This window comes from Tasmannia lanceolata, unplaced genomic scaffold (genome assembly GCF_043159265.1).
Source record: "Tasmannia lanceolata isolate RefF3 unplaced genomic scaffold, GAP_Taslan_0.1 ptg000008l, whole genome shotgun sequence".
NCBI lineage: Eukaryota > Viridiplantae > Streptophyta > Magnoliopsida > Canellales > Winteraceae > Tasmannia > Tasmannia lanceolata.
The window spans coordinates 24,972,406-24,995,365 of NW_027518685.1; the positions used below are offsets into that span (position 1 = coordinate 24,972,406).

Consider the following 22,960-nt stretch of genomic DNA (forward strand, 5'->3'; position numbering starts at 1 on the left):
TATAAGGAACTAAAAACCACATTACGTCCATGCTAGTGGAATTGGATGAACTGAATTGATGGGCCCCTTCAATCTCCACCATAGATGTGATTAGTGGATTGAAATCAGAATTTACAGAAGAAAAATATAGTGGACCTGCCTATTCGGATGATCCAAGCCATTCATTTGCTACACGGATCAACTGAAATGGTGGTTCCCTTCACCGTAGTTGCGATCATGGTTTAAAATTTCGACCGAAATCCGAAATTTCGGATACCGGTGGGGACCGAAACCGAAAATTTCCGAAATTCAATTTTTCGCAATTTACCAAATTTCGTACAATTTCAGTTTAATGACATTATTTATTTTAAAAAAAAGTGTTTCGAAATTTGGGTCCGGAATTTGGAACCAAATTACCAAATTTCGGTTTTTTGTGGGGTCCGAAACGGTTACCGAAACCGAAATTTTAAACCTTGGTTGTGATTAGTGGATCAAAAACAGAATGCTGAGAAAATGTAGAATGGGGCCCACCTATTTGGATAATTGGATGATATAAGCCATTCATTTGTTAAATAGGTCGAAGCCAAAAAATCCATGAAGAGGAGTTTCCTAGCCCTTTCATTTGTGGTGTGACTCCTAAAATCTCCACCGCACACATAGATGTGCTTCTGCGAGTGATGAGATATGAGCCTGTGACCATCGCGATGGGAATCAAAGTGAAGGGGCCCACAATTACGCCCCGTGTTTAAATCTTGATTGGTTGATCATATTAGATGAGATTAAGTGCATTGATCGGATGATTTGGATCGTTAGATTGATCTGGGCCTACACTTTAATTCATCCAATGGTGTGGCTCTATTGTAGAAAGCTCCTCACGTGGGGGCCACTTCATCTAAAAAAAGTAAATTTGTTTGACTGCTAAAGTTGATTTTAGTTTAGAACTTTAGATATTGTTTAGAGAGGGAGAGAGATTGGGAGACTTAGTAACAATTAAAATAAGAAACTAAATTCGTTTGGAAAATAAAGTTTACATTTTTAATTAACGAGAAATTATATTATGCCCGATCTGATATTTCTCCCCGTTTGTAGCGCACGTTAAGCCCCTACGCCCTCGCATTCCCCCCCGCCCCTGTTTTTCCCTATTTACCCTCCTTTTCTCTCAGAAGAACAGAGCTTCCGGAATAGAGAGACATGGCTGTAACAAACCCTAAGATCATGAAAACAGAGCTCTGAATCATTTTTCCAATCCAATCGCCCTGTAATTATCCGATTGATTATGACGAACCGTAAGGAACGGGCCTTGATAGAGCTCTACGATCTTACTGATAAGCTTTTGGAACCAGAGGCATGTAAATTTTTTTAGCTTTTCTCTCGAATTAGGGTTGGTGTTCCATCTGATCGCGTTTTAATAAGCTTGATCGTGTTTTTAGTTCCGCTATTTGGTTTCTGATTGTATTTTCTCGTTTGATTGATGGATTTATCGAAAGTTTTTTTTTTTTTTTTTCCAATTAAAAGTTAGGGTTTCTGATCGGATTGATTTGATTGCTTTGGAAAGTTAGGGTTTTCCCGCCTTTTATAATTTTTTTGTGGCAATGAAATATAGCTCTTGTTAGCTCCAATTAATAGTATTCTTTTCAACTATGGTTTTCTAATTGTTGTCTGATTACAGTTTTTTCTTAATTTTTTTTTTTTTTTATAATGGCGTGAGATGTAGTTCGTGCATGGGACAGATCATTTGATATTTTCTTGAATTGGCATCGGTTATTGTAGTAAGTTAATTATTGAAATAAAAATTTGATTTTTTTTCTTCACAGAAAATGTGCACATTTTACTGTTTAGAGAGTAATTTATCTCCACTTATATGCTAATCATATATTCTGATTCTTAATATTCTGCAGTTGAGTGGTTCTGGCTATTATGATTTAGTATTTTAATAGTTACTGTATTGGAGAGGGTAATTTATGTGTTTTTAACATGCTATTTAGATCACTCCAGTTCTGAAAGGGAGTTGTCGAATACAAGGACCCGTGGATGAGTCAGACCATGATCTTCAGGATAACATGGTAAGGCATGTATGAAACAAACTTGATAGTTTCTTATGTGTTTTTGCTGTCTTGGGTATATACTTCAAATTCAAAGGTTTTGTGTTGCCACAGGTTGTATAGTCTTTGTTTAAACATGTTAGGATACCATTGTGGTGATTTTCTTAAATATTACTGGGCTGCCTCAGTTTATCATCTGACAAATTTGGCAACTGGTATCATAGTTTGACCCACTTTTTATTTCACTTGGACCAGTTACTGTGGTGAATGATCTATCAATTGCTAAATCACATATGAAGATATAATTTCTACTTTAAATCTTCTGGGTCTTTATGTCATTCCTTGGCTCGTTATTATGCTTATGTAGTTTGTTGCAAGGTTTTAAATTTTGGTTTCGGAATGCATTTCGGACCTCACCAAAACCGAAATTTCAGGCGAAATTTCGAATTTTCGTTCGAAATCTGTCGAAACAGAATAAAGTAATATTTTATCCTGTAAAAAATTTCGGCGAAAATTTTGGTAATTTCGGCTGAAATTTCGTGATAATAAATAATGAATATCCTTCAGATTATTTAGGGATATGGGCTGAAATTTCGATCTAAATTTTGTAATGTTTTGACTTCACCCCATTTCGGTTGAAATTTAAAACCTTGGTTTGTTGGAGGGATCCTATTTGCGCCGCCCCCCCCCCCCAACACACACACACACACACACACACACACACTCACTCACTCACTCTCTCTCTCTCTCTCTAGGATATATTTTCATTAAAAAAAATTGGTTTTCTATGTGCCCATTGATTTTATTTTTGATCCTATGTCAAGAATAAGCTATGTAACTATAGTCTTCAATGCAATCTCAAGAACAAATTATCATATTTGGCAGGACTTGTCAAACTTCTTTCTTTTGTTCAGTTTTTATTTAACAAGGTATTTTGATATTAATTCCTTCTTAGGAAATTGCATGATCGTTTAACCTGGTTGACACCTCTGGCCAGTTTAATCTTTACAAACCAAGACTTTACCTTATTAAATAGATAAGTGATTCATCTAATTAAACAATCACCTTGGTCCGATGTATAGAAACTAAATAAGGATAATAGTGATAGTAATGCCCAGTGAAACATAAGTTCTTTCTCCTCTTGGTATTTCTTCTTTGAATGGAAAAATGCATTAATAAAAGAAGATAAAACGAGACCGACTTGGTCGGAGCAAACTTCTTCTTCTCTTGGTATTAGTAGGTATTCTCTCGGCCTATCTAAGTTGAAGGCTTAAATATCCAACTTGTTCCATTAACTTGAGTTTGATCAAGTTCATCAAGTGATACTTAGGCATAATGGCCAAATTCTTTGGCTTGGTTGCAAGTTGCAACAGGCTAAGGACCACCCCTAGTCAACTTGGCTTAGCGTGCCTATCAACCACATGAATACTTTTGATTCTGAAATCCAAAAGTACGTAGCTTGAATCATAGTTTCAACAAAACCTACCCCCCCGCGTTACCTCCCACGAGTTGACTCCCTTTTACATTGGTCGCGTCTTTGTCCGACTCCTCGTTTTGCCCTATAAAGTCAATCGAAACTCCTTTGACTCTCCTGAGTTATTACCGCATCAACCAACTACTTAGCCATGTCAACCGTGTACTTGACCGCGTCGTGCCGAGTCGACTAGGATTTGCTTTGGCTGCGTTTTGAAACAATGGTTTGAATGAATCTTTTTTGTGCGTGATGCCATAGGTCAAATGTATTCAACTTAGCAAGTCCCTACTTACCTGCTCTTATGCATTTTGAGGACGTTTGAAACATAGTGTACATTTTATTGTATAACTGGCACTTAACACAAACACGTGCGCACACGCATCTGTGTGTATTTATGTATGCATCTGTATGTATGTGTGGTGTATGGTTCTTGAATGACAGTTTCTAAAAAACTCTGCTGGAAATTTATCGGTGACATAGCACTATCATTGTGCTTTTTCTTTTTTATGCTGTTACCAACTTACCATGATTGAAGTGAAGGAGAAATTTTCTGCCATTCTAATATGTGGATTTGTAGAAGGACATGTTCAACGTTACTTTGGTAGTCATTACAAAAGCAATGTATCCCTTCTAATATATGGATTGGTAGAAGGACATTTTTAATGTTTCCTTTGGTAGTCATTACAAAAGCAATGTATCCCCCTCTTTGTTCAGTTTGTTCAAACTTTTGAATGTTTAAGTTTTTAACTGATATCTCTCTCTCTCTCTCTCTCTCTCTCTCTCGAATATATTTTCATTCTGAAAAAAAAAAAAAAAAAAAAAAAACTCTTCGGGTTTTCTATGCGCCCATTGATTTTATTTTTGATCCTATGTCAAGAATAAGCTATGTAACTATAGTCTTCAATGCAATCTCAAGAACAAATTATCATATTGGGCAGGACTTGTCAAACTTCTTTCTTTTGTTCAGTTTTTTATTTTAACGAGGTATTGTCTTCCCTTGTTCAATAGAAGGTTTTGATATTAATTCCTTCTTAGGAAATTGCATGATTGTTTAACCTGTTTGACACCCCTGGCCAGTTTAATCTTCACAAACCAGGACTTTACCTCATTAAATAGATAGTGATTCATCTAATTAAACAATCACCTTGGTCCGATGTATAGAAACTAAATAAGGATAATAGTGATAGTAATGCCCAGTGAAACATAAGTTCTTTCTCCTCTTGGTATTTCTTCTTTGAATGGAAAAATGCATTAATAAAAGAAGATAAACGAGACCGACATGGTCGGAGCAACTTCTTCTTCTCTTGGTATTAGTAGGTATTCTCTCGGCCAATCTAAGTTGAAGGCTTAAATATCCAACTTGTTCCATTAACTTGAGTTTGATCAAGTTCATCAAGTGATACTTAGGCATAATGGCCAAGTTCTTTGGCTTGGTTGCAAGTTGCAACAGGCTAAGGACCACCCCTAGTCAACTTGGCTTAGCGTGCCTATCAACCACATGAATACTTTTGATTCTGAAATCCAAAAGTACGTAGCTTGAATCATAGTTTCAACAAAACCTAACAACCCCCATCCCCCCCCCCCCCCGGTTACCTCCCACGAAGTGACTCCCTTTTACATTGGTCGCGTCTTTGTCTGACTCCTCGTTTTGCCCTATAAAGTCAATCGAAACTCCTTTGACTCTCCTGAGTTATGACCACATCAACCAAGTACTTAGCCACGTCAACCGAGTACTTGCTTTGGCTGCATTTTGAAACAATGGTTTGAATGAATCTTTTTTGTGCGTGATGCCATAGGTCAAATGTATTCAACTTAGCAAGTCCCTACTTACCTGCTCTTATGCATTTTGAGGACGTTTGAAACATAGTGTACATTTTATTGTATAACTGGCACTTAACACAAACACGTGCGCACTCGCATCTGTGTGTATTTATGTATGCATCTGTATGTATGTGTGGTGTATGGTTCTTGAATGACAGTTTCTAAAAAACTCTGCTGGAAATTTATCGGTGACATAGCACTATCATTGTGCTTTTTCTTTTTTATGCTGTTACCAACTTACCATGATTGAAGTGAAGGAGAAATTTTCTGCCATTCTAATATGTGGATTTGTAGAAGGACATGTTCAACGTTACTTTGGTAGTCATTACAAAAGCAATGTATCCCTTCTAATATATGGATTGGTAGAAGGACATTTTTAATGTTTCCTTTGGTAGTCATTACAAAAGCAATGTACCCCCCTCTTTGTTCAGTTTGTTCAAACTTTTGAATGTTTAAGTTTTTAACTGATAAATCTTGATAGTATATTGGAAGATGTAATGCTGCTATCCACTTATTGAACTTTCCTTTTCTTGCTAAATTAGCAGTAATTTTCAAGCTCAGGTTTATATGTTTCCGGTGTATGACTGATATTTCTATAGGTTTTCTTGTCTTGATGAAATCTTCATCACTTATTCTCAATAGGAAGCATCTCCATCTGAGAAAAAAATTTCTAAGGGTTCTCTCCATAAGAATGTCCGTATGAGAGCGGAATCTGGGATATGCAATGTATGTGTCACTCCTTGTTCATCTTGCATGCATTTTAATCGATTTTCATTAGTCATGGAATCAAAAATTGAGGACGAGTGTTCAGAAGAAATCTTTAAGGGGAAGGAGAAAAATCGAAGTTCCTACAATGATTCTGAAACAAGTACAGCTTGTGAAGCAAGTAACTTACTCAGTGCAAGTTCAAGACATAATTTATTCTCCGAAAATGCTGAAAGTGAAGCAGCTATGAGGACATTTGATACATCTTATGTGTCCAAAAATGCTCCTGGTCATGTGCATAATTGTCATCGTGAAATAGTAGAGAGTGGGCATAACCCTAGGAGGCCAAGCACTTGTCCGAAAGACGATTTTCGTGAAAAGGGTTCTGATATTACTTTCGATGATGCTAGTCTTCCGCAAAAGTCTGATCCAACAGAGTTCCCTTCCTCAAAAGATGTCTATGTTGGCAAGACTTCACCAAAGCTACAGCTTCCATGTACTAATTCTAGAAGTGACAATTCATTCATTTGTTCCGGAGATGCCAAGGATTTGGAAGAAAATTCAAGTTCTCAGCACCGGGGAGAACCTTTCGAGTGCTCATATCGACAGAAATCTACTGTGTTCGAATCTTCTAATGTCCTTCTTAGAACTGAAGGTAGCAAAGGAGGTCAGGTCAGAAGTAATTATTCCTATGAAGCTCCGATGAAAGTTTATCCATGCTTGGACACGGAAATTGACATGAATGGTGAGAGCCCTCCTTCCATGTCTATGAAATGATCAGACCTGAACCAGCAATCTGAAAAGCCAATTTCTTTGTTTGCAGTATCTGGTATCCGGGAGCCCTCATTGCATTCTCAGCCCATCTCTGAGAGTGAACACTCCAGATCAGACATCTTGGAGGATGATGTGAGTACGAACTCCTCCTTTGCTTATGTTTTCTTTATTGTGAATTTCTATTTTATGCATTCCGGTTGATATTCATCTATGTCTGGCATAAGAGAGGGGGTTGTCCCTGTTAGGGTCTTTGTAGCTGATGGAGGTTGTGCACTGGGTTGGGTGGTTGGTTGAATGAGAGGTTTGTTAGAAAGGAGGGAGGGTAAGGGTATCAGATCGTTTCGATGGTCGTGTGTGGTACTGAGTGGGTCCAAAGAGAAGTGCCTTGGGAAGGTGTTTTTTATGGGTGCTGAGTGTGTGTGTGTGTGTGTGTGTGTGTGTGTGTGTGTGTGTGTGTGTGTGTGTGTGTGTGTGTGTGCAACTGGACATGCGACCTAGTTGGCAGAGGACTATGGATTTCCTACTCAGGCAGGTGAGTTTGCAGGAGCCGAAACAGTGAGATTTTGCTGGAGAAACTCAACGAGGATAAGGTTTGCCAGATCAGCAGGGGTTCATCTGTTTTTTAACCCGCTGGTGCAACTAATAGCGACCCCAACCATTTATTTTAATCATTACTTATATCTTCTTCTTTTTTTATGGGTATATTATATCTTCTTGATGGAAATGTATGACAATTCATGTGGTCCTCATGAGACTGTATTTTCCATGTTAATTGCAGTTATTTTTGGGTCATTAAAAATTCCATTTATTGACTTTTTCCGTGACTTGTGGAAATAGGTCAAAGTCTGTGATATCTGTGGAGACGCAGGCCGGGAGGAGCTGCTTGCCATTTGTAGCAGATGTAGTGATGGTGCGGAGCACACGTAAGCGTTACTTTTACTGTATTTTCTTTTAATTAGAGTAAGGTATGATTGTTCTGATTATTTGAATTGTACCTATTTTATTTCTTTGTGGGTAACATGTTGACACTCTTTATTTTCTATTAGATATTGCATGAGCATAATGCTGGATAAGGTTCCAGAAGGTGATTGGCTATGTGAAGGTTGCAACTTCAAGGAGGATGATGAAAACAAACATCCAGATGAATTTGGAACGGTATCAGAAACTCCAACAGCACCATCATTAAATGAAAGAAGTCAAAACAATGGAGGCACGTTCAGCCCAAAAGATTCGCCTAAGTTGGATATCAAATCACAAGAAGCAGAGTCGAACCGTGCTGTAAAAGTTCTCGCAAGTCCCCCGGTATCTACTGAGAGACCTGCGGACATTCTGGATATTGCTTCTCTATCAAAAACACATGCTACCAAACCAATTGTTGGATCTCTAGGGGCTGTCGGCCCTTGTAAAAATATTGCACTGTCTAAGGAGAGTTCTTTCAAGAACTTGGATGCGGGGGAAGTGAAACCAACAACACATCCCATAACATCATTTGGAAGCCACTCTACTAGAAATTCTCAACAGTGTGACTCTCTGGGTACTTCTAGTCCCAACTCATCAAGGATGCTTGCACAACTTAAGTCTCCTCGGAGTAAGTCCTCTTACCTTAGTTTGTATTTTGTGCCAAATTATTTCTGAAGCTACAGGTCTGTGGTCATCGACAGGTGCTTTGTTATGTTCAGCTACTCTCAACAGCTTAGACCTAAAACCTAAAGTCAAACAAGTCTCAGAAAATGTTTCTGAAAAGGAAAAATTGGCTAGAGAATCTGCTAGCAATGATGCAAGAAAAGAGGGATCGATTCGAATGGTCAGAAAATCTGCTTCATTCAAAGATACAAGTTCTGATCACTTAAATGCCACTGAATTAAAGGCTAAAATGCAGTTTTCTAATATCAGTCGGGCTGAAGATCCTAGATCTTTGAAGCTAGGAAAAGAGCAAAATCTTTTGGAAAGGAAGAATTCTTTTAAATCAGATCGTTCTATAATGAGTTCATCACCGAAGGCTGCTACCAATGTGTCTCTTCTGAAGGCTGATCTGAAAATTATGTCTCATTGTCCCAAGACTGGACAACATGATGTGAAATCAAACACTTTATCTGACCAAACTGTTTTTGTTGCTAATAAAGGACCAGAAAATGCAATTGTTTCAGGTGGAGTGATACTTCTTCTTTTAGGTTCTGTTGGTAGTATTCATCTGTTTTATTTTATGTATGTGTTTACTCTTACCATTTGTTTTGATACCATTTCAGATGAGTCTAATCTGAAGCCTTACGAGAAGAAGCGGCTTAGTCATGTGCCTTTATTTGCCAATACTTTAAGTTCAGCCATGCCAGAGCATGATTACATATGGCAGTATGGACCATTTCCTTTATTTGACATTGTGAATTGTAATTTTGTAGAGTATATATGATATATCAATTGACTTATTCTATTCTGGTGCTTGTGTTTTTGGAATGCCTAATATGCCTCACTACTACTTGCAGAGGTGGTTTTGAAGTACAGAGAAGTGGAAAAGTTCCAGACCTTTTTGACGGGATTCAGGCGCACTTGTCAACTTGTGCATCACCAAAAGTCCTTGAAGTAGTGAACAAGTTTCCTTACAAAGTCCAATTGGAGAAAGTACCTAGACTGAGCTCATGGCCATTCCAGTTTCAGGAAAGCTGTGCTAAAGAGGATAGCATTGCTCTCTACTTCTTTGCCAAAGATCTTCAGAGGTTTGTTTGTTCACATATTCTTAGACCCTGTTCGTTTAAGATTATGACAACCGCACAGTGGACTCAATTTTATGTTTAAATTTGGGTCTAGTAATCAGTTTGACACTCAGAGTCAGTTGTCATAATCTTAAACAAACAGGGACTAATTCACCGCACAGTGGTGAATCTTGCATGCTGATGCATCTGTTTTTAATGGCAGTTACGAGAGGAATTACAAAATGTTGTTGGAAAATTTGCTTAAGAATGACTTAGCTCTCAAAGGGAACCTTGATGGGATTGAACTTCTAATATTCGCATCAAACCAGCTACCTGAGAAATCTCAGCGTAAGAAGAATATTATATCATCCATGTGTACTATTGAAAAGCATGTTTGGCTTCTTTATTACATATGAACATTTTGCTCTGGGCTGGAATACTACAATATATTTGAGAAAAGCTATCTCAGTTATTTTAATACTCCATTATATTTGAGAAAAGCTATCTCAGTTATAAGTTCATTGCAGGTTGGAACCGATTATTTTTCCTCTGGGCTGTTTTCGAAGGGAGGGAAAATCGCTCTGAATCATCTGGCTCTCGAAAGAAGCTTTGTAGCTCCAATTTTGGCGTGGAACCCTCAGCCCTAGATTTGCCTAACCCTATCATGGCTAAGTTTACTGTACCTCAGAAACCTTCTCACGTATGTACCCTAGCAATGCTATCTCATTTTGCTTATTGATTACTTTTGGTATTAACTTCTTTCTTGTTTAAGAATCTGTTGCAATAGTCAAACTTTAAATTCCAACATCTTCGGATTTTAAGTGTAGTATACCTGCCAGGATTAATAGTGGAGTTGTCCTGCTTTGGGTTTGTTGATGGGTGGTTCTCTCATCTGTAGCCTTTCCGCCCTTGATTAATGTGTAGTCATTTTTGTCTGTAGAAAGAAGACTTTAGGGATTCAGTGTGTGGGAAGGATACTGAGGTTCGACCTAGCAATGAAGCAACTGGTGTACAAAGTGGCCTTATTAAAGGTAAAGCAGTGCCGATTTACTTGGATAGACAAGAAGGTTCCACTTCAAGTTCTCTTGTTAGACAAGAGCCCCCAAATATTCTTCCAGCCAGGTCATCTTCTCTTGTTCAAGAAGTGGGTCCTCAGCACAGCAGAGATCGAAAGAAAATGAGGGACCAGTATAAGGCTAGGTATATGGATAATGAAACTTTAGATGGGAACATGGGGAACAGGAAACGCCAACACTCGGATTCTTCAGAGACGTTCTCAGAAGCTTCTGGTGAATCATCAAAGAAATCAAGTCAGAAAGTGGTGTTTAAAGAGAAGATGGAAGTTGAGGGCGACAGAGAATGTAAAAAAATGAAGTGTCATAGTGAATCAAGTGTCAGGACTAGTTCTCAGGAACAGGGTTTAGGGCATAGACTTTCTCCCAAGATACTTGACTTGGATCCTATCCCCCTTGAGGAATGTAAGAAAATGAAGTGTCATAGTGAATCAAGTGTCAGGACTAGTTCTCAGGAAGAGAGTTTAGGGCATAGACTTTCTCCCAAGATATTTGACTTGGATCCTATCCCCCTTGAGGAACAGAAAGGAGATTGTATTTGTAGTGGCACTTTCCTCCCTGAGAACTCGGGATCTACTGAAATATTCTTCTTTCCAGTAGATTCTAGTCCTGTCAGGGATTGCAAATCAGGCAACTCCATACCTTGGCAAATAATTTCTTCAGATGATGAAGACCAGCCAGAATCTGATGTCCCAAATCTCGAACTTGCATTGGGGGCCAAAAAGAAATCACCAAAAAAGGGTATCTTATCTATTTTTCCCGAGTTACTAGATGACAAAAATAACAGAAACAAGCTTTCAGATCCAGCGAAAGATGAAGGGGATGATGATATCAAAGCTTCTCTTTCCCTCTCCCTTGCTTTCCCTTTCTCCAAGAAGGAAAGAACTGTAAAGTGCGTTTCTAAGGCAGAGGAGCTCTTGCCTGAGAAACACCATGTTAACACATCGCTGTTGCTCTTTGGTGGCTTTCCTGACAACTACAGATGAATTCATTCGATGTTGCTTGCCTGTAAAATACCAAGATCATTGAAGATCAACCATGGGTTCTGTCAGAAGCCATCTCTCCCGCCCCCATCTGTCATAACCATACAAAATCCATTTGTACTTATGTTCTTGTTTGTTTCTTTAGCTGGTTTTTGAGATGCGGAATAACGGCTGTTTGTATATAAGAAGAGAATGAAGCCCACAGTCTAATAATGCCATGCGGAACTCTCTCGATAGACATGTAAGTCATGGAAATTACAAATTTACTTAGCTGCTTTTTATGCTCTCGTGTGTGTGTGAATATTTTAGATTATTGTACTCTCTTTTCATCAGGATATGAGGTGTCCATGGAGGATGGTTCTGAGTTCATAGCTTTTTGGGGAGTGACCATATGTTCAAGCGCCAGGAACTCAGGAAACTGTTCGATGAATTCATCTATTTCTACTTCACATTATTAAGGTTCGTTTGCCTCTATTGCTGCTCCTGGTTGCTTTTTTTCTCTTCTATGTTCAAAGGAATTTTGATCGATTTTTATCGGGCAAAACACGGACTTGGACAAGAAAGCAGCCAAAGGTAAAAGGGAGTAGGGTTGAGGGGGTTTCGAAACTATGTTTGGAACTCAAGTAATAAAGCATGTCACACATGATTAAGGGTGAAAATTGAGCACAAAGATCTTGGTGAGGAGGGGAGACTCTGTGATGGTGAATTGAGGGCCGCCTTGAACCCTCAATAAGCTCTGCAAGCTGAGATGCGCATTGATGGGGCCCGACTTGGAACCCAGCTTTTCAACCATAATCAAGTGTTGTCATCTATTGTTGAATAATGTCTGTATAACTGTTTCTTATGGACAATTTTAACCTATACTTCTGTTTGTTGCTTTTTAAAGGAAAAAGGAAAAAGGAAAAAAAGATTAGACAACAAATCTCACATAACCCCAAATGTTTGTTTATAAGACCATCTTCTTCAAATTGAAATGGTAGAATGATAATGTAAGCCTAAACTGGTATTCCTTTGAAAGTTATTTGATGAACTAAAGGATTTATAATCTAAACCATAGGTGCAGTGCTAATTGCATGGAAAGCCTGGACCATCTTCTATTAATTGCAAATAATGAAAACTAATCCAGAAATCTGCTCCATCCCACTCACCGGTCAGTAGAATAGGCCCATCACAAAATGTGCATGTTTCAAACATCAGGGATTAGAATGTAACCAAAACTTCATCAAGCAAAGGTAGAAAGGGGGAAACTACTCATTTACCATGCAACATTTGCTTCTCGAAGAAAGTGGATCTCTTGGCACACAAATGAATGTACTGCAAACATAGTATTAAATCATTACTCATATTTTTCCTATTTGTAGTCTTATTTCTTCTACTTTTCTTCCTCTTTTTTCCCTCTCTTGTTCGCTTTGTTTTTTCTGCTTGTTTGACCATCTTGGTCTCAGGGGTTTTTCCTTTTTTAATATACATCCTCATTCAAAAACAAAAATCATTGATCATATTTAGAAACAGTACCATGCCAATCTAAGAATAGTTGTTTTGAACAATGCTCATTTTGATATCACTTCTTAAATTTATCAGGTATGCATGAAAAGTAGTATTGAATTACTAACAGATGAGAAATAACATTTGAAGTATGTTCAGGGAAAGTACAATTGCCTCAGGAGCAAAGACATAAGCTACTGTTCCGAACACTGCTGCTCCTAGAAGGAAACCAGAAAGAAACTCAGCACCTCCACCTCTTGAGCCCTCACTACATGAAGAATAGCAAAAATAAAAAGGAAATATCAATATGCCATTGCATAAAAAAGACGGGCATTAGCTCATACTACTTAAATGTCACATGGGAACGTTTCTCCACATGAACTATGAAAAGTTGAGAATATCATACTTGTATTCTGCAGAGACAGAGAGCTAGGTTTTGGCTGATTTGATTTTCTTTGAAATGTGTCTCAATGGGTTCCCAAACGTGTTGAGCTTTGTAGACCGAAGGTCACATGACTTAAATTGAGATCCGCCTACATTAAAAAAAGGGAAATGATTTCAGCGCGCAAGTGTTTTGATAAACAAGCACTCCACCTGTTTGTCGTGTAGTATTTAAAGGGATGTCAGAGAATATTACGGTTCTCAAAAAGCTCTTAAAACACTTTAAATACTACACGACAAACAAGTGGAGCGCATGTTTATCAAAACACTTTGAGCGCTGAAATCATTTCCCCTAAAAAAAAAAAAACACAGCAAATGTTGGAAACTTGGAATGTTATTAAAGCTAGTGCTCGTTTATGTTGCAAATGTTGCTGTTAAAAAGAGAAACATTAAAAAAAACCTTTAAAAAAAATAATAACATTCCAAATTTCCTCAAATGCCGCAAATGCGTTAATCATGGACACTTAAACACTAATCTGCGCCAATTCAGATCATCCTCACAGCCAATGTGCTGACCTTCAAATTTTCTGATATTAAACACATTATAAGTCACCATGTAATTGTAAGCCCACATTAAAATTCACACTTTAAGTGTACATCTTATATGCTATTTTCATTAACAAAGAACAGCATAGAGCAAAGAGAACTTACAGGTGATGGAAACAGAGAGAGAGAGAGAGGAGTTTAGATATATTTTAATTCCAGAAATACCCTCGATCTTGTTACCCATTCATTTGCGGGCCGTGGGTCAGATGGCTAAGATCATTTGAGATTGAGGATCTAGACAGATAAGTGGTCAGGATCATCTTACACATATGACACTTGTCGAAAATAGTCGTTCAGGTGATTCTACATGAGGGATTAGGTATTGTAATATGTTTCTTCGTCTCTACAACAAAGGGGTGGTGGCGCAGTTGGCTAGCACGTAGGTCTCATAGCTTCCGAGAAATCCTGAGGTCGAGAGTTCGAGCCTCTCTCACCCCATTCTATTTTTTTTATTTATAATATTTCAATGGGATTTGCTAGCGTCCCTACACGCTTACAATTCACGTAACCCGGGGTCGGGGCGGGGGGTCGTCCATCCTAAGGGAGGGTGAAAATATCATCTCCCAATAAAATTAGATTTGCTAGGGAAATTCACAGTAACGCATTTCGTGAGTGAAGTGAGAATAGTACCCCTACCTCTCATGAAAAAAAAATTCATAGTCCCTTAACATGGCCTAATATGCAAATAAGAACCGATTTTGTCATTTTGCCACAACAAATCTCTGTCGTGGCTAACGATAGACAACCACCTCTCTATGTTTTTTGTCGATGGGTAAGCTGGGATCAAACCTGTGGTCTCAAGGTTAAGATACAAAGAGTCAACCATTGAGCTAGAGGCCCAACCCCACCTTTTTTCTACAATAGATAATCAACTACAAATGCAAATTAATCCTATATGCTTTGTCTGCATGAAGTCCCTGTATTTTTCAAAAAGCAATATGGAGCCCTCTTCGTAGGATGATCCAAACCGTTCAAAACATGACGCACAAAATAAATAGTTTGTACCCATAAATCATCTCCATAGGATGATCCTAACCCTCCAATCTCTTGAGGTTTCTATAATGTGTAGTCCCTCTATAGATCGGAGGGTTATGATAATCCTATAGAGATGACTATTTTCATCGTGTCCCAACTCCCAACAAATGAACGGTTTGGATCATCCTGTGAAGCAGGCCCACGGTTCTTTTTGAAAAATACTGGTCTTCACATTGCACAGTCCGTATAAAATCTCCAAACTCACATCCACAGTGTAAAAAGGATCAAATAATCTAGGGAAAAATACAGTTAGACCCCCTGTTGTTTCTAACACATTCAACTTAACCCCTCATGTTTCAAAAGTTACAAGTAGACCCCCTATGGTTTCAATTTGTAGAAGGTAGGCCCCCTCTTTTGAAACACTATCAACGCTAATGAAGACCCCATACACCCCTCCAAACCCCATATCCGAATCCAAACACTACCCAAAAACACAGTGGGCCCATATTGTTTGGATGATCCAAAGCGTTCATTTGATGGGCCTTGACATAGATAGGCTGTGTCAAAAAATCAGCTCCATAGGATCATCCTAACCCTTCAATCTGTGGACGAACCGTCAACTGAGGGGTCTACCTTACACAAATTGAAACCACAGGCGTCTTCTTGTAACTTTTTAAACATCAGAGGTTAAGTTGAAAGTGTCAGAAACCACAGGGGGTCTAATTGTATTTTTCCCAATAGTCTAAGAGCTTGTTGTAAATTATCCCATGCACCTTTGGTTGTGAGAGTGATTGCATGTATCATTGAAAGTTGCTATGCTGCCATATCTCCATAATATTAAGTTGCTGAATAGAAAAATAATTAATTAACTTTTGCAATCTAAGGTAACTGAGAATAAAGAGACTAGATATTCATTAGAGATGAATATACAGAAAAAGATAATTCTGTTGGATATTTTCAAAATAAAAGTGAATTTTAAAATATTTTAATTTTTAAAATATTTTTATTTTTAAAATTTTTTTATTTTTAAAATTTTTTTTGAGACTAAAAAGTCATTTTGATAATTGCCATGGGCGGTATTGAAAGGAAATGTAGAAGAGTTTGTGGGAAGACCAAAAGTTTAGCCCCGCATGAAAAGTTAGTAGATTGTAGAGAGGTTAATAAGTATTCCTCCATTCTTTTAACTTGATTTTAAAGCAAATGCCATTTTGAGGTGAGCCATAGGACCATATGCACGCACACACACCTACAACGTGGGTAGTGGGTTATAGGGTACTAGTGGCACACTTTGCACTTTCCACGTCACATCGTCACAAAGCATGCATGACCAGATGCATACAAACTATCAAAAGTCGATGACGGGCATTCCAGACCACCAGTTACGATCAATCGCAATCCTGCAGTCACGATTTGGAGTCAAACTGGATCTTAAAATCGAGATCGAGTGCGATCTAACAGTAAGATTATCAGTCCGCATTGTTCAGGTGCAATTCAAACTGGAAAGACAGTAGAAGGTCAATAAAAGGACCTGAAATCTACCATTTACAGTAGAATTCGAGATTGGTGTATTGACTACCAAATTTGGAACTTCCAAAGCCTTCTACCCTTTCTCGATATTTCGTTAACTCTTATGTCGTTTTTTTTTTCCCGGCCCCTATAACTATATATTATTTCGGAAACAGAAACCAATGTCTCACAGACTACTCAGATCCAAAGTTGTTTCGGTCTTTTCCGTTTGTGCATAACTTCAACACATCCATATATAGATATTGTTTGCTGTGCTTCATTGTATCTTGGAGGCGAATTCATGGAAACACAGTGCACACCAATTGTCAATTTGTTATCTTAAGGAAAGCGACTTAGTCATGTCAATCATTCCACATCTCCTATCCATGAACAAATCCAAGATAACTGAAAATAGAGAATTAAGATATACTTTAGACATGCTTCTACGGGAAAGTAATATGAAGAGAATCTCTTTGTTGGGATTCAATGACATGGCATCATTATCCTCAACACAAACACTAGTGTGCCGTAGCGTTTGCTTTGGGCCATGACCCATGTTTTCTTTCTTTGTTATGAGACCATCGCTTTCCTTACCAAAAGAAGCAAATAGAGGGAATAAAGTAGTGCTGCTGTGTCAACTAACCTAACATTTTTTCTATGAGGATATGAATTTTTCGTAAAGCTGGTGTTTGTAGACTGGAGATCCCTTCGATTTTTCACCTTTTTTGGTTGGCAAGTTGTTAACTTTCTTTCTGATCAATGGCCTAGCAAAGAGGCAGCTGGCTTTTCCTTTACCCTTATTCTCCATGGGAGCGGGATTTTCCGCTATCTAGGGAATTTGATATTATGGGTTCTGTGGAAGGGATGCTGATTCTTTCACCCTTGTTGCTTTGGTACTTTCCACTCCTTTTGTGTGTGTGTGTTTTTATCGGTACGTTGGGGTTTGGTGGCGATCCCTACCGGTTTATTAGATAAAGAAAAAGATGTTACATTCATAGGTACAAGACGCCTTCCCCAACTCGGAAAACATGACAGAGGGAGATCAAAAACTCCGGTTAGATAAAGACTAAACATTAAATCTAAGGGGCCGTTTGGATACGCAGATTTTAGAATCCGGGATTTCTTCAAAATTGTAGCTAAGAGACAAGAGAAGAAGCGGACCAACTGTCGTGTTTGACTAGTTTTTTACTTCTCGCCCTTCTTTCCGTCAGCAAGAGAGTAGCAGATCCTCCCATATTTTCAGGTTTTAGAAATCTAAGGATGCAGGAGAGATTTTTAAAACCTGAATTTCTCACTTAAAATCCAAGAAACGATGCCAGGACAGCATACAACAGCTTGATCATTAACCCCCGTTTACACTGTTTTCAAACTAAAAACCTGGATTCTAAAATCCGCATATCCAAACAGGTGGGAAAAAAAATACCCTGGGAGATAGGTGGGAAAAAAAGAGTCCTGGAAGTATCCTGGTAAAATAAAAATCCCATGTTTGGTTCACCGGATTATGGTGGGAAAAAAAAAACCTTTGTTTGGTTGCTTGAACTGTTGGGTAGAAAAAAATTCTTCTCAAGCTTATTTTTTGTTCCTGAGTTTATTTTTGTTCCTGGGGTTATCTTGGGATGGGATGAAAAGGCAATCATTACAAAAGTGGGATTAAAAAATTCACCCCACAAGTAATCATTACAAGAGTGGGATTAAAATAAACCTAGTGCTAAAAGGCAACCAAACATGGGATGGGACCAAAATTTAACTTACTCTCCCACAAAACTCCCGGGAACAAAAAAAACCCGGCAACCAAACAGAGACTCAATACTCCTGAGTTACATAATCGGCTTGCTTTATGGGGACATGTTGAGATCTTTGGAAGCATCTTAAGCAATTCTTCTTTGGAACCTTCCACAATTGTTCACCTTCAAAAAGCGATACATTTGATTCCTCAAGTTTTGGACCCTCTCCTTCATTGTCCCCTTGCTCACTGAGGATCATGCAAATTAACTGCTAGATGATGGTCATCCACCCATGATACAGTCTTCTTTCTAGCTTCTTGCCTAGCCATGTTTTTAGTATCAAGCACCTCCACTGGGAATTACAATGGAAGGTGATATTTGCACTCTCTGATTTTAACAATGGCTTTTTTTCTTTATTTTTCTCTTTTTTAATTAGCTGTCAAAACTTCACAAGTTGCTCTAAAAACTATCGACAGCCAAGGAGGGTAAAATAGGCAGAAGGCTGTCTTTGGATTGCTGGAATCAGGAATGATTCATGTTCCAGTTCTCCTCCCTTAAACGGAATGAGAAAAAATAAAATAAAAATTTGAATTAAAAAGTACTAATAAAAATTCTTTCTACTAGCGTGGAATTACCACCTCTTCGGGCATGAAACAGATTCCAGCTTTTTTTCCCCTCTAATTAGGCCGCGGTGCCAATTCTGCCTCCTTGATTTCGTTCTTTTTTTTAACCAAATGCCGAATCAGATAGAATTCGAATCGGATTCCAATTCCAGCAACTCATTCCGGCAAACCAAACACGCCAGCCAGAAGAATGTGTTTTTGTGAAAACATGAGAGTGCTGCGAGAGAGAGAGAGAGAGAGGCCAGGAATCTAATATAATAATATTTGCAACCTGGGTCAAGTTTTACTGGACACATTGACCCGAAAATAACCTAGGCCGGATTTAGAAATCATGGGTCTTGTCTTAAGCCGAATTTCAGGCCAGGAATCTAATATAATAATATTTGCAACCTGGGTCAAGTTTTACTGGACACATTGACCCGAAAATAACCTAGGCCGGATTTAGAAATCATGGGTCTTGTCTTAAGCCGAATTTCAGGTTGAAAACGGGTAGGGGGCAAGGGTTTTTTTTTTTTTTTTAATTGAAATCTAAAACCCAAGCTGACTCTTATAGGTGCACTATAAATTTACTTTCTTCAATATCTCTTGAATAACATGACAAATTATTTCTTTGTATATTGGCATAATTGCTTCTATTGAGATGATTAAGGTTTGTGACGTAAGAAAATAATTTCCTTCTCAAATTCATACACTTGATGACTTAAATTTAGAGATTTTTGGTGTGAATCTTGTGGTTTTCTGTAGAAAACTAGCCCCACCTCAAATTGAGATGATTTATTGGGTAAGGTAGGGTTACAGAAAACCCGACCTGCCTCGCCCGAGTTGCAACCCTAAAATATGACATTTTGGGAATAAATGTAGGGAGATGATTTTTTTCACCCCCTGTGGGATTATGCACCCCCCTCTGTTAACGTGATTTGAAGTCTGCCACAATTCACTTTACAAGGGGAGCGCATAATCCTGCAAGGGGGGTGAAAAATCATCTCCCTAAATGTAACATGAATGTCAATGTTTTAATGATCGATGAAGCATGAAATAGGAACAGTATGTACATGGGTAGGGATAATTTGCGAGTAAATGGTGCAGCTGCCTAAATGCGTTTGCAAATCCTATTCATGTTGAGAAAATCTGTCTGGCAAATCGGATCATGGACAAATAAACGGAAAATTAAAAAGATGAACAAGCAAAAAGATAAACACCTAGAGTTTACGTGGTTCGGCCAAGATGCCTACATCCACGGGCGAGAACACTATCTTCACTGTGAGATTAACACAAAACCCACAAACCCGCAATCCTTTACTTAACATCTCAATCAAAGACCGTACACTAGAGAAACCAGAGAAAACCTGATAAAAACTCAAGAAGAAACACTCTTCTCTCCCATTCTCTCTTCCTTCTCTGTCTTTCTCTTGCCTTGTCTTTGCAATAGCCACACAAAGAACCTCTCCCAAAGAGAAAAATGTGTGCCAAAAAGATTTATAACTAGGTTTTGGAAACTTTCTAATTTACCTTCTATATAATCCAACAAAATTGGGGAAAACAAGGCAACTTTCCCGACCATTTGTATATGTGGATTTTAGAATCCAGGTTTTAGTTTGAAAGTGGTGTAAAATTATGGATTTTACAATCTATTATTTTAGAAATCTCTCCTTCATCCTGAGATTTCTAAAACTTGAAAACACGGGACGATCTCTTACTCTCTCGCTCAACAAAAGGAGGGAAGAGAAATTAGAAAATGATGGACAAACTTCCTTTTCTCTAGTCTCCCATCTAGGATTCTGAGGAAATCCAAGATTTTAAAATATTGATATCCAAACGGCGAAGATGGTACAAAAACAAGGTTAACCATTCACGGTAGGGGCCATGTTGAACATGGGAGTCATAGGACCGTCGATGTCTCGCCCACCCTCACAAACAGATTTTCTTTCTCTACCAAACAAGAACGCGGAGGCTTGATTATGACGTCCAATTGACCTTTCAAAACAAAATATCTGATGGGTCCCTCAAGGCTTATAAGGAAACCCTGGGCACGAAAAGTCTAAAACAAACTATTAGCACTAGGGCTGCAACTTGAGCCGGGTTTTGCTCGACCCGCATCGACCCGACCCGAAAATAGCCTGGGTTGGGTTGATGTTTCTCGGGTCTTGGGCCGAGCCGGGTTTAGAATCAAAAAGCCCGCATCAATCTCGGGTCGAGCTGGGTTTGAAGGGGCCCAACCCGACCCGACCCGAGATACTTAGGTTTTATAATATGTAAAAGACTAAAATTGTAATACAAAAACGGTAAAAGCAAAAAACCCGCGCACGCAAACAGGGACTCTTTCCATCTTCGTTTTCTCTTTTCCCCCTTTGGTGCTACGGTTTCATTGTTTCAAGAGAACCAAGGAGATCTCAAATCTGCTATGCTACTCTGCTACAAAACTGAGCCTCACACAATCGAGCCTCACATGAGATCTCAGATCTACTATGCTACTCTTCTTTCACCTTGTTTCTGATCTCTTTTCTCTCAATGATTTTGTTTTCTCCACCATTGATCTACTGTCTTTGATTTCATTTCTATCTTTGATCTATTCTCCATCTCTCCTTCTCTGGATCTTTACTTTCTCACTTGATTTGGGCTGAGAGAGAAGAAGAGCTCTTTTGAAAAGGGTTTGGAAAAAGAGAAAACAAGAAGGGTTTGAGCAACTTTGTGCTTAATATGATAATTATGTCTTGATAAGTTTCTTAATATGGCATTCAATGTCATCATTGACCTTATATAAGAAATCACCTTCGTGACTGGAAAGCTACTAACAGTACAGACATGTGAGGCAAAGTAGTTATTTACAATGTGCTAAACTTGTTTTTAGTTGGGATATGATTTTAATTGACTGTTTCATATTCAAATCCATACTCATTGTAATGATATTGGGAACCCTTAGAATCCCTGTGCTAAACTTGTTTTTAGTTTAATTACAATGTGCTCAAAATGTATTATTGTTGTAGTTTTATATGATTTTAATTGACTGATACACCTAGTGCAGCATGATAATGTCACTGTTACACCTCATCTTGGAGCTAGCACAATGGAACCAGATAAGAAGACACTTAAGAAGATTGGCGATGTACCTGCTGTTGAAGAGTTTGTGTTGCTCAAGCTATAAAGAGTTGCGAGAATCTGTCAAGTGAGGATTCCCCTCTTTTATTCTTTCAGCAACCCGGTTTTTTTAGTGGGCTTGCCTTGCCAAACAAGAGTTTTCCTTAAAAAATTGCGTCAACGTGAAAAAACCTGACCCGACCCGAGATTTATCATGGGTAGGGCCAGGTTTGGGAATAGTGGGTTTTCTGGAAAAAAACCCGACCCGAGATATTTCTCGGGTAGGGTTGGGTTCTTCAAAACCCGACCCGCCCGACCCGAGTTGCAGCCCTAATTAGCACCCCCTTTATGTTTTGATATTAGCACCCTCCTCTTTATTATAAAGATCCTTATCTATTGTACTTGATTCCTCAACCAGATAACCACAAAATTCTCCTTATCTTGATAGAAAGATTCCTTACCAAAAATATGTCCTCTCTTTCCTAGTTTTTCTTTTAGAGACACTGCGAGATCCCTTATTTTTCAAAAAGTATTGTACGGACCACACTATAGGATCATCCAAACCGTCCATATGATGGGCCATTACGTAAATAGGTCGTGCCCAAAAAATCATTAACATAGGATGATCCTAGCCCTCCGATCTATTATGTAGTTTCCACACTATAGGATGATCCAAACTGACATTGCATCAACTAAAAAGCGCTGAACTTCATGCACGTAGTCTACAATAGGGCGAAATGGCAATTATGTAATTTCGACTTTCCTAGGGGAAATAGACCTTTCAATGATCCAGAACGAACGACAAAATCACAAAAATACCCTTTCAATAATCTCTAGTGCCAACGATTTTGGAACATAATTTTTCCATTTCATGTAGGGCAAACTGGAGAATTGAATCATAGCTATCGTATTGGAAGGGAACGTATATTTAAAATGGATTGGGCTGTAAACAAATTTTACTCCCATTTGGCCATTTTCAAGTGGAAAATGGACAAATTTTACTCCCATTTGGCCATTTTCAAGTGGAAAATGGAGCAAAGTGAAAAA

The 22,960-nt window shown here is 38.4% G+C and overlaps 1 protein-coding gene across 10 annotated transcripts; it reads left to right on the forward strand.

The window, feature by feature from the left end:
* The first annotated feature begins 1,059 nt into the window (after positions 1-1,059).
* On the forward strand, positions 1,060-13,481 carry LOC143884951 (ASI1-immunoprecipitated protein 2-like). Of its 10 annotated transcripts, XM_077388834.1 has the most exons (14): positions 1,060-1,324; positions 1,965-2,051; positions 5,959-6,766; positions 6,845-6,927; positions 7,633-7,718; positions 7,842-8,383; positions 8,439-8,942; positions 9,042-9,144; positions 9,276-9,506; positions 9,706-9,830; positions 10,010-10,182; positions 10,423-11,779; positions 11,872-11,997; positions 13,183-13,481. In XM_077388834.1, the coding sequence occupies exons 1-12, from the start codon at positions 1,256-1,258 to the stop codon at positions 11,539-11,541; spliced, it is 3,930 nt and encodes a 1,309-aa protein (XP_077244949.1). In that variant the 5' UTR covers positions 1,060-1,255; the 3' UTR covers positions 11,542-11,779; positions 11,872-11,997; positions 13,183-13,481. The 10 variants fall into 10 exon arrangements, with proteins under 10 accessions (XP_077244949.1, XP_077244954.1, XP_077244948.1 ...); XM_077388839.1 differs by lacking the exon at positions 13,183-13,481 and having other exon boundaries at positions 1,060-1,328; positions 1,965-2,042; positions 11,872-12,460; XM_077388833.1 differs by lacking the exon at positions 13,183-13,481 and having other exon boundaries at positions 11,872-12,460.
* The last annotated feature ends 9,479 nt before the right edge of the window (positions 13,482-22,960 follow it).